A 12,122-nucleotide genomic window follows, 5' to 3' on the forward strand; every position below is an offset into this window, starting at 1 on the left:
TTTACATGAAAAAGGATCTTTATTATCATACGATAATACATACTGCTTCCCTTCTAGACAATTACTACTTGAAACGCAGTAAAAAGGTGACACTTGGTTCCCTCTCACATTAACCTACACATGTAAGGCAACTTTAAGGGTAAAAAATAAATAAAAATCTATCAATTAAAAAACATTTCCAATTTGTAATTTTACATCATACCTTTCCCTGAATTGGGCAGGTTTCAAAACACAAGGGACATTTTTCAATAAAACCAACAAAGATTACCACAACTGATGGTAAAATGAAAACCACTGATTATCTGAAAAAAAGCTCTAATTCTGATATGTTGAATTAGAAGCAACATCACTTGAATTTGGTCTAACTACCCACTGTAGCAGTCACAACTTCAGATGTTTCCTTAATTTGGTCTGGCTGCTAGATATGTTTGCATCAACCTGTATTGATATCATTATAAACTGAAAAAAATGCAGTGAAGAAGTTTGGATGATTTCATCTATGTAATTTTCCCTAGTGTTTTTTCTCCATTTTCTTGCAATTATTTTACTGAATAACATTTAAAACACCTGGATTATCATTTAATCATTGAAAACAGTTCATTTGACTTGCTGTCAGCTTCCCTCTATAGTTCTTAGTAGTAAAAATAGTCATTTTCTGGTCATCAAAATATATTTAATGTACTGGCAATTAGGTCAATTAAGGTCAATAGTAATAGAACAAAAACAAATAAGAAACAAAAATCCTCTGAAGTGCAAGTATGAAAACATGAATGTCTCACTAACACTTGGAACACATTTTTATATCTTTTTGTGACCTCAAATTAAAATTAGTGTATGAAATTTACAACAGCAGCATGGAGAAGGAAAATTGTGTGCGCTATATTTAAAGAAATTGTGTGTTATTATATTCACAGTTCTGTAAAAATGAAGCATGAAAAAAAAGTGCTGTTGTGTAAAAAAATAAAAAATTATCATGCTTGCAGAAGAGCAGTTATTGTTTAATCTACATATCAAACATTGATTGACATGTTGAATTTAATAGGATCCCATAAATTTTGCAGGACCAGAACAGTCACATTCCAAAATGTCTCGACAGAGGGCCCTCTAATTTTAGCAGGGGGAAGGTAACCATACTGGGAGAAAGCATGGGAAGTGAGCAGAGCAGTCACATGACAGGCTTGGTAGTAAGCCAGCAAAAGAGACACTCAGGTCACCTCTGATGTACTCTTTCATTTTAGAGTGCATAAGAAAGCAAGATCACTAAGACCTGGTTTATGGCTTGGTAATTTATAAATAAAAAATAAAATGAAAGTCATTTTAAAGCTGTGTTGATTTTTACTTTCCTTGATTTGTTTGATTCACCTCACAGCTCTGAGGTGAAGGTCTATGAAGGACAGCTGTATTTGACCAAACAGTTTTAACTTGTGTTCATACAGCAATGAGGCATTGTAATGCAGAATGTAGTTACTGAGGTCAGACAGTAGATGCTGACAATTATGTAATCCTTTGACTTTCCACAGTCACCTTTGAACTTCTGGTATGCAGTTTCCACATGATACCCACTTTCACAGACACAAGGAAACTCACCTTGCCCTCAAAGACACCCATAAAACCCCAAGGTCACTGCTCCAAAGTTAGTCAGTATACATACTTATAAGGTTTGGATACTCAGCCAAAGACAAAATGTATGAACAACCAATTTGGAACGAATAATGTCACTCCCAACAAGGGCTTTAATGATTAATGTCAATATTTAGTTTCCTCGCTGTGGCTCTGATAATGCTTTAATGCAGGGGAGTGTAATGCTGTTTTTAATTTCACCTTGCTGCTGCTGGGTTTTTCCTTTGTCTTCAGATGCCAAGATAGGAGTTAAGGCTACAATTTGATTCCATAAAAAGCAGTTTCCAGTGTCCTTAGACTTGACTGGCAACTTGAGAGGAAAGAAAAAAACGTCTGTAGCCATAAATGATAAGTAGGGGCTCCATCTGCTGGACTCCTTTCAGAGGCAGCCAGGCAGTGTTGGCGTGCCCACAGGGACCTCTGTTGGTGAGTTTATGAGATTCATGATGTGGCATACAAGAAGCATGTGCTTCTCAAATAATCCATAGCTTATCTATAGCAATGTTATAACGTAAATCTCTCATAAAACTTATATATATATATATATATATATATATATATATATATATATATATATATATATATATATATATATATATATATATATATATATAAACGCAATAATTATACACTACTTATTGTAATATTAAACATTAAAATAACTTTTCTTTTATCCAAAACGTGCATTGCCTTTGTTGCATTCATTCCCTTCTGATGAATACAAGAATGTGTTTTTGTTAAGGTGATGATTCCTGAGCATTATGGGCAATGATGATTGCTGTTATGATACTGGTATTTCATTTCATTTCATTTTTATTTTTTATTTTTTCCCGCATTTATTTGTCATACCACCAAATTGTATTTTCTCAACTATGAATTTTAACCAACTTTAGGTCATAATCAAGTACCAATAAAGGTAACAAATGATAAAATTGATCTCAAGTACTGTTAAGAATAAAAATAATTGTTGAATATACGTTATGTTGTCTTCCCGCGGTTTGCAAACAATAACAACATTTTTTTAATTTCCCTTTTTTTTATATTGTTGTTGTTGACAGGTACAGTAAAGTTAACGTTCTTTTTTTAAGGTCAAGAAGTTTTTTAGATATCCTGGGTAATTGCTAAGGTCATCACAACGCTGAACCAATAGGAAAACGTTTAAGGCGGTACTTCCTGTTTGATATGTTATGTAGCTGTACTTGTACTATGGACTATACAGTCTGTTGTCTAACGTGTTGTTTTAGTTAGATTACAGATATTTAGCTGTCCGTCGAAGTGGGGCAGCAATTTAATGATTTCTAAACTGCAATCGGGCTTTCCCAGAGAAGAAACGTTTCAGCTCGTACAAACTGTGTGAAGATCGGCAGAATCATGCAGACCATAACATCGATACGAGCGTTTGTTTCTTACTATCCTAAAACTGTTGCTCTGGTCACGCTAACAGGTATGCTCAAACTACTTTTTGTTTGTTGTATCAAACCTGACAAGAGTTCAGACAGTTAATTTAATTGAATGTCATTCTTGACTTACATTATCTGTTAGCACAGCTCCGGATAAATGGTTCTTATAGTTAAAGAAAGAGTTTTCCATGCTTTTGAGTGCAGACATATCCGATGTATCGTTTGTGTTCAAAGAAGAAGAAAGGAACAGCTTTGGGAAAAAAAAAAGATTTATTTAATTATGTGACTCATCTGATCATAACAGGTTTAAGTTTGCCCCAGAACTGTTTTTAAAAGGACATCAACAGGATGAACCAATAGACTCCATTGGGGCTTATGACAGTTGGTAGTAGACTACTTCCTGTTTAAAGTCCTATTATGTAGCTGTACCTCTGTCTGTGTTATAATTCATTTTATTAATTAACTTTTATTGCTATATCTCAGTTGGAATTACATAACATTGCATGGGGTAATGGGAATCCATACGTTGACAGCCAAAATTTAGCAAGTATGACTGAAACCATCATAACAATATGAAAATAGTCTTCAGGATTTTCTTCTTTCACCTTTATTAAATAAAGATCTGATTTTGTAATACTTTTTCAGTTGCCAGGTATGATAGACATAGGAAATTATTAGGCACTAACACAGGGATGTTGTTACAGGAGTGGGACTTTTTGGCGTGAAGAAATGGATGGCAGGAGGAGTGTGCCACAGCAAAGCCAGATTAGATGGGAAGACTGTCTTGATCACTGGAAGCAACACTGGAATTGGCAAAGAAACAGCTGTGGACTTGGCTAAAAGAGGTTAATGATACATCTTAGTTTCACAGTATAAGTATAATTTTAATAATGATTATTAAGTTTTAACTAGAATGAAACAATTTGCTTGTTCGTTACAGGTGCAAGGGTTATTCTGGCTTGTAGAGACATGGACCGAGCCAATAAAGCTGCAGAGGAAGTTAAAAAGAGGAGTGGAAGTGACAATGTCATCGTCAAAAAGTTGGACTTGGCATCCCTACAGTCAGTACGGCAGCTTGCTCAAGATGTTTTAGCAAGTGAAGAGAGGCTGGATATTCTCATAAATAATGCAGGTTAGTGTAGAAATACCATCTGAGCCCTAAAAGTGCATCAGGTCTGTTGGTGAGATATGTTCAGTACATTATTATTCTCTCTTTCAGGTGTTATGAGCTGTCCGAAATGGAAGACTGAAGAAGGATTTGAAATGCAGTTCGGTGTAAACCACTTGGGCCACTTCCTTCTTACACACTGCCTGCTGGATCTTCTGAAGAAGTCAGCTCCAAGCCGCATTGTCAACGTCTCCAGTTTAGCTCATGAAAGAGGTGCAGTGTTGCTGCTAATTTTTTTTTGTCTGTCATGGTAGTTTCACTTTTTTTTAGATTCAATATTAAATACTGCTTCTTTAATTAATGGTGTATCACTGTCATCCAACAGGTAAAATCTTTTTTGACGACATAAATCAGGACAAAGATTACAGCCCTTGGAGAAGCTATTCACAAAGTAAACTAGCTAATGTCCTCTTTACAAGAGAGTTAGCCAACAGGTTAAAAGGTATTTAAATCTTTTATATATTTCACCAGAGATTTGGATGTATCATAAGAATGAGATGTCTAGATTTTATTTAACGATCTAGATGCGCTTTGTTGGTGGAATGAGTACATTTTGCCTGTGAATGTTTAGGTTCTGGAGTTGCTACATACAGCCTTCACCCTGGAGTTATCCGGACTGAGCTTGGGCGACACTTCTGGCCTGGGATGCCCCTGTGGAAGAGAGTGGTGTACACACCACTCATGTTCTTCATCAAGTCTCCATCAGAGGGAGCTCAGACCACCATCTACTGTGCCGTGGAGGAGAGCCTGCAGAATGAGAGTGGACTGTACTACAGGTGGGTCATGAAAATGCGCACAATGAACACAACTTGCTTGGGTTTTCTATAAAAGCACAAGCTCCTTACGCTAGTGATATTAAATCCTATTTCATGTGGCAGGAAATGGAATTAACTAAATAAATACAATTCTCATTTTTACTTTTTTGTAATCTAATAAGCATTTTCCTTAACAAAACAATCTCCACGACTTGACTCAGATCTGGACGGTTTCTAAGCACTGTAAATGCTTTCTGGCCTTCTTGTTACTTCGTTTACATCTTCATACTGTATTTCTGCAGACCAGCTTCCTTATATTTTACATTATTATGTTCATGCTTTTATTTATTATGCAACAACAGTACATAAGCAGTTTGTTGCATTTTAAATTTGTCAGATAAATCTAATCAGACTGATTTAATCAGATTTATGCTGTTAAATTACTTTGAGGCATCCAGAGTGCCTGAAATGTAGTCATATGTTTAAATAGTAGTTCCAAGGCTATTACTCCCAGAAGTGTCCAGCAGGGGGAGCTCTTTTTAGGGGGAAGTTCTGTTAGTGAAAACAAGATGCTGGAGCCAGTTAATTTATTATTTCCACTTGAGGGCAGCAGAGCAAGCTGATCCACCTGCTAACACTTGATTGTGCCTTTATATCAAAAAAATAATTTTGGTCATCAACCAGACCAAGTCACATATCAGGGGATTTATGTTAGTTATAAAGTCATCACAGTCCAGTATTTACTCTGATTTCCACTTTATTTTATGCCCTAAATTTCGAGTAAGGTATCTGGCTTTTTAGCTGGTCTAAGCTCCATCATGTTTACTAGTAATTTATTTTATTTGATGATCTACAGTTGCTGTACAGGTGGTATAAATGGTGTTAATATGGCTTTTTTTCTTTCTGAAAACAAATAATATATGGTTGCAGAGGGGGTAGTACAAAATGGACTTATTTTTTGCTTTTTGGCTTCTATTTACCACTTCCACATAATGTAAAAGTATAGCCAAATAGTAACTATGTTAAGGCACAGGAGAACATTTCAGGAAATTGTATGATACAGGTTTTAATACAGGGCTTTACTATAGACTTAGGAGTCCACATAGTAAATCTTGTGGGCCCATAGTGAAGTGATTAACCACAAACATATTTTTGCCCATACGTACATCTTGCTCTACATTGATCTAAAAAGGTTAGCTATGTGCACCTTTAAACCCTATCTAATCTCTGCTACCAAAGAAAAAAGTATTGTTCCTTCCCAATTTGAATAACTTAATACAGAATTTTGTCTTACTGTTGTTTTACTGAGAATTATTTTGCATAAAGAAGTCTGTTGCTCTCCTCAGAGTATGTAAAATGTGTCAATGTATTAGTGAGTCCTCTATCATTTTGACCTGTTCTAGTTTTATTCTGGGTTTATTCTGGGTTTAAATAACTAAAGCAGCTCAGTGGGGAAGAGGTCATGTCATGTGTTTGACACTGGGTTCTGCTCTGATTACAGCGACTGTGCCCCTAAAACAGCAGCCCCTCAGGGTCTAGATGATGAAGCTGCCAAGAAGCTGTGGGATGTGAGTGCCCTGATGGTTGGTCTGACATAATCTCAGTGACATTGGTGATGTTGATCACTGATGATGATTATAATAATAATAATAATAATAATAATAATAACAATAATGAAACCATCATTATCGCCATCATCATCACAATGGACTGCCAAGTGGCCTGAGAAGGGACTACTGCTGTGATTAATGAGCATCTGTGTGGCTACCATCAGCTGAGCTTCGACTTAATGTGACCAATAAATAAACAACAGAAATTCAAAAGTGATTGACATTTATTCAGAATAACAACAGACTAACTGCAAAAATACTATGAACTCAATCATGTTCTTTCTGAAACAGAAAAAATGCTTCACATGCACATTACATGGAAGCTGTCTGATCTGTAGGTTGGATTGCCATTAGTGTGGAATGACATTTTAATTGACAAGTCTTACCTGTGTCTGTTGTGACCAAGGATTCAAATGTCTTTTGATGCTTACTAGGTTCATCATGAGAGAATTATGTGCTTCTTAAAGTTTCTTTAACACTGTAAATAGTAACAAACGTACTATTTTCCTCCCGGGCAATAAAGTGCTGTTCTACATCGCCCATCATGTTAGCTGGTTCTTAAGGCATATTATTCATCCATTCACATCAAGTGGGTCAGTCGCTTCTATGTGAGACAAAAAGCATTCGAATAAAACACATTTTGGTTACATCATCATAAATTACAAATGCTCTAATACATCAAATGTATTTCTCAACTGGTTTTTAAGTTTCTTTTTCTTAAAGGCACTTGTACAAATTTGCTACAAACAGTCAAATCTCATCTTGCTCAAAGCTACATACTAGACAAGTGCATCACATTTTTTCTTTTCCAAAGGAAATCCATGAACGGTGCTAATTACATATGCACAAAGTGCACTCTGGTGACCTGTAGGCTACAAGTGGACCCTGTTACTTTCCCACACATTATATTAACAAGTAAGAACAGAGTTAGTTCTGAGAACAAGTACCATGTTTTGGCCTTTACATTCAAAACTGTAATACATAGGTAGCAAATATGTAGCTAAATGATAAAGATCCTTAAGGTTGGGTGAAACACAGGAAATAAATCTATCTATATTGCTCAGTTTCAAGATATATATATAGATATATGTATTTTATTTTTAACAAACAAATCTTTTAACATCTAGATGGCCATGAGTCTACACAGCACAACCTATGGATGTACTTCCTGACAAATTATGGTGCAACAACTCTACTCCCACAACATGTGCTTCACAATTACCACCAATGACTAATGAGCCAGCTCTTCAAAATCTGAGAGCTGCTTCATCTGTTCCACTTGCATAGAGTGCCTTCTCACGAGTTTCTTTTTGGACTTGAGGCCGCCTCTCTTTGGTGTGTTTGGTGCTACTGGAGCTATGGATCTGATACCTGTGGACAAGGGTGAGGAGGGCTTGCTACTTGCCCCTATATCAGGAATAGGAGGGTTAGGGTTGACATTAAGAGGGGGCAGGTGGCCAGGCCGGGTGTGAGAGATGTGGTCCAGCAGCAGGGTGCCTGAGCCTCTCCTCTCCAGGAGGGCGGGGACTCGCCTGTGTGCCATGCTTGGAGAGGATGGGCTGGCATTGCTGTCTAGGGATTCTCTGGAGCTGGTCAGCAAAGCCAGTGGAGAAGTGTTTAGTTTCCTTCGCTCCACTGGAATCTTAGGAGAGTCTAACATGGCAGAATCGGAATAGAGCTGTGAGTCTGAGTCATAGTGATCGTTCCCCAGGCGTCTCCTGTGCATTGTGTCTCTCAGAGTAACAGGGCCACTGCTGCTGCAGCTGCCACTGCTCTCCTGTTCTGTTGGCACAGTGCTGCGTCGAGCCAGTGGCTGGTGCTGACACAGAGATTTCTCATACGATGCCTTCGATGTAAGAGGAAGTGATTGTGAAGTTTTCATTTTGCAGGCTTGTTCCCCCACCAGTGGAAAGAGGCTGTCTTTTCCGTCTACACTGCTCTGTCGAGAAAAAGTTGACCTTTTGCTGAGAGAAAGTCCATTTACCCCTGTGACAACATCTTCATCTGAGCTGGATTTTTTGGCCTCCTCATGGGCGGTGGCTGCAGCTAGAACTGAAGGAGCAATCAACCCCCAAGGCTCTGACTGCAGCCTCTTCAGCTGAGGCAGGCGGGCTCGTTTTGGGTTTGCAGGCCTACGTGTTGGAGATGTGGGCCCATTGGCAAGCTTGGAAGCAGAAGAGGAGGTTTTCAGCTTTGTCTGAAAACTGAAAACTGTGTTTGGTTGCTCTTGCTCAGGTGTGGGAGATGCAGTAACATCAATGTCAGAGGGAGAAGTACAGTATGCTGGAGAGGACTTCTCTAGTCCCCCAATCACTAGTTCTGGTGATGGAGGGACGTTCAGGTACTGTTTGGTAGTTTTTGTACCTGATGGTGACTTGTCTGTGGTGATTATAATGACCTCCTTCCCCTTAGCTTTGCACGCATCCAGGAGCAATTTAAGTGTCTGCTTATCGTCTGCGTTGATGGCGTAGACAAGGGCTGAGGCCCCGCTCCTATCCTCAAGACTAGGATCGGCTCCATTGCTCAGCAGATGATCCACCACCTCATACCCAGCCTTGTGGATGCAGGCATGCATTAGAGACGTCCTGCCAGTTTTGTCCTGAATATTTGGGTCTGCCTTGTTTTCCAGCAGATATTTCACCAGCTTTGACTTGCTCACACTCTGCTGGTCAGAGTGTGTTGACATGCAGGCTACCATGAGGGGCGTCTCCCCACGTTCATTGCTCTCATTGATGTATGCACCTCCTTCCAGCAGAAGCCGGGTGAGTCTCAGGCGTCTGAGCCACACTGCCTTCAAGAGGGAGTTTCCATCTGTCCGCAGCTCCAAAATGTCTGCCATCGCCCAGCGAGTCACTGGTTCTCTCAGTGTTGAACTTACAGCACAGAGTCCTGACAGAGATAAGAACACAATGTGAAATCTTGTAACTTAAGAATCTGTAGTATTTAAAAGTCATCACCAGCAGATGGCAGTCTATGGCAACGTCATGGTTATACATTTCAGGCTCCTCTTATAGTTTTTAGATGGAGAAATACAATCTAGATAAAATATTTCATATGAAGGTTAGGAACACTTAATGCAGTTTTGTGGAGTGAAAATTAATCCTGCCATTGAAAGACACGAAGGAATATTTTTGAGAAAGCACCTGTTAGATTCACTAACAAATTACTGAGGATCAACAGGCAGAGGCAAGATATAAGAATCTAAGTTTCTCGCGTTATCTGTTTTCCTTTATAATCTGTTTTTAATTGTGTTGACAGAGTGACGAAAAAATGACGAACAAATGCATCTCCCTGCAATATGCGCGCAAGCAGCAGCATCATTCATCTATTAAAACAAGAACAAACCCGTGAGGCTGTTTGTCAACGTTATATATTAGAGTAAATCACGATATGCAGCCTGACAGAAATCTGTGTAAACAGGCGACATTTAATAGCGCCGTGGTGAGAGGGGAAAGGAGTCGCTGTCCATGGTTCTTATTTGGAAAACTTGAGACAGAAACGCGCTCAATTGTAAATAATAGGTTGGTCGCCTAGTTCTCCATTAGATCCTAGCCTACTTTAAATGTGCTATTCATGATCTCAAGCAAATAAAACCGCATTTAACGTTTTTCCATACACTGTTTTAATTTATATTGAAATCACCATTTGTCACCTCCTATGAAGTTAGATGTAGCGCAAAATGCAAAATATATATATAGCCTATAAAAGCACAGAGTTTAATAACTGAATCTCGTTTTCATTCATTTTTTTGTCAAATAATTCCTGGTATCTTACCTGTTCAGATGAGATGTTTTCCATGCTTTAAAGTGCTCAGTGCTTTGTCACGCAGGAGACAGCAAGCCGGAAGAAAATACAAAATCTAAAGTTTGTTGTAGTTTTCCACAGTTTCTCTATTTCTCAGACCTGACTGCTTCTTTCGATGCGTCCAAGTGTAGGTGACAGGCAGCCGCTCCTTTCTGCCACCATCGCACATGAGCTGTGGTTTTTGTTATGGAGGCACACCACATCAGTCCAATGGGGAGTATTCCTTTCACTGCGCACTCAAGGATCACAACCTGGAGACGCTGCGGGTTATAAATAACTTACTTTCTTGCTTGTTGAATGAAACGTGTGCTCTCTTGACGTCAGAGTGGACCAAAATAATCTGCGCCTGATGAAAACCTCTGTGTCGATATTCAAACAAATGCAGGACATTACGAGTGTTTTCCTTCCCTCAGGCGTGCAAAACCTAGTGTCATTGTGTATCTTACTTTTAAAAGGCTATTTATGTGAACGCATGCTGAGAAGGGGGCAATAACAGTTGTTGGCTAACACAAGATGCAAACGAGGGAATGACTAAACTGCTGGCTTTTTTTCAGTTTCTTAAAATGCGAGGGAGAGCAGGAATGAAACATAGTTTATTTTTCTGAGAACGACACGAGTACCGCTGACTTGAAGATGACACGCGCACGCGCGTACACACAATAAATTTGATTGTGCAGTATACATGTATTGCGCGATTAAAGAGGGCAGACCTGTAGCAGCTATCACGGCTATATAGCCTAATAGGAGCATTTCTATTTTTAGGTTGCTATGAGACAGCACCGAAGCAGTTTCTAATGAGAACAGTGATGTTCTCAGCCTTGCAAGGAACAGGTATATCAGACACATAACATTACACCAAGGACCGTACGGCTTCTGGGCATTTACTCCTTTATGTTGTTTTTCCTCTCTTTTTTTTAGTTGCACAAAGAACCCAGCACCACCAACATCACCACTATCCCCCTATGACCACATCCAATCATTAGTCCTCTGACCCCCACGTCTTTCCTGTGAGACAGGGACTAATCACTTTACAGTCCATCCACACACTTGATGTCACAGGATTCCAGTCGTCAATGCTGGTACTGATTTCTCACCTGTGATTGCCTTCTCGGTCAACAGGGACATGTTGTTTACAAGATACACAACGAGGGTGGCTTTCAAAAACAGCACACACTGTGGGAACCAATTCAAGGGAATGTGTCCATTCCATTGAACCAATGTTAAAATCAAGACTTGTCAGCTAAAGTGGGGTCTTTTTTTTATCTAAAAATGTCACTGCTTGTATGGTATTGTGTGTGACATCTCAAGAAATTAGTACTTTTTTCAACTTGGCACCATTTGGGGGAAGAAAACAGAAAGAGCAAATATTATTTAACTAGTTATTTTAATCTGTACTTAAATTGCTCGAATGGAAATGACATTTATTATAGAGTAACATGCTGTTCTCGTGGACCTGATAGACTGCAGACTAGGCTCGGGCTCACTGGTTTGCTCACGTTCATTAGCACGAGGAGCCACAGGAACGTCAGCAGTCTTCATACAGCATGATCTCTGCCCCAGCGATGCTGTCGTCGGCGGTATATTAAAGGGAGGGAGAAATAAATAATTAAAGTGCAGAGAATAAGCCCTGTCACCCCTGGGAGCAGTTTCCATTTTCAGTTATCTTACATCGCAGCTGCTGCTCATCCTCCCCTCCTTTCTAAATATAACCATGTCTTCTCTCTGCATTGTGAGATTTTTTTACTCGGCTGACTTGTAGCTCCGA

General features: G+C 39.0%; 2 protein-coding genes across 2 annotated transcripts; one reads left to right on the forward strand and one right to left on the reverse strand.

Moving 5' to 3' along the window:
• The first annotated feature begins 2,770 nt into the window (after nt 1-2,770).
• On the forward strand, nt 2,771-7,093 carry LOC141796834 (retinol dehydrogenase 11-like). The gene is made up of 7 exons (XM_074678112.1): nt 2,771-3,064; nt 3,725-3,865; nt 3,961-4,152; nt 4,240-4,401; nt 4,514-4,630; nt 4,760-4,964; nt 6,445-7,093. Exons 1-7 carry the CDS (start codon nt 2,992-2,994, stop codon nt 6,539-6,541), a joined length of 987 nt encoding a protein of 328 aa, XP_074534213.1. The 5' UTR covers nt 2,771-2,991; the 3' UTR covers nt 6,542-7,093.
• Nucleotides 7,094-7,140: 47 nt separating this feature from the next.
• Nucleotides 7,141-10,793, reverse strand: ankrd34c (ankyrin repeat domain 34C). Its single transcript, XM_074678110.1, has 2 exons — nt 10,328-10,793; nt 7,141-9,442 (listed from the first exon to the last, which is right to left on the reverse strand). Exon 2 carries the CDS (start codon nt 9,390-9,392, stop codon nt 7,785-7,787), a length of 1,608 nt encoding a protein of 535 aa, XP_074534211.1. The 5' UTR covers nt 9,393-9,442; nt 10,328-10,793; the 3' UTR covers nt 7,141-7,784.
• Between the last annotated feature and the right edge of the window lie 1,329 nt (nt 10,794-12,122).

This window comes from Halichoeres trimaculatus, unplaced genomic scaffold, assembly GCF_033239565.1.
Source record: "Halichoeres trimaculatus isolate MK-OKI-2021-1 unplaced genomic scaffold, fHalTri1.1 fHalTri1_scaffold_10, whole genome shotgun sequence".
Classification (NCBI taxonomy): domain Eukaryota; kingdom Metazoa; phylum Chordata; class Actinopteri; order Labriformes; family Labridae; genus Halichoeres; species Halichoeres trimaculatus.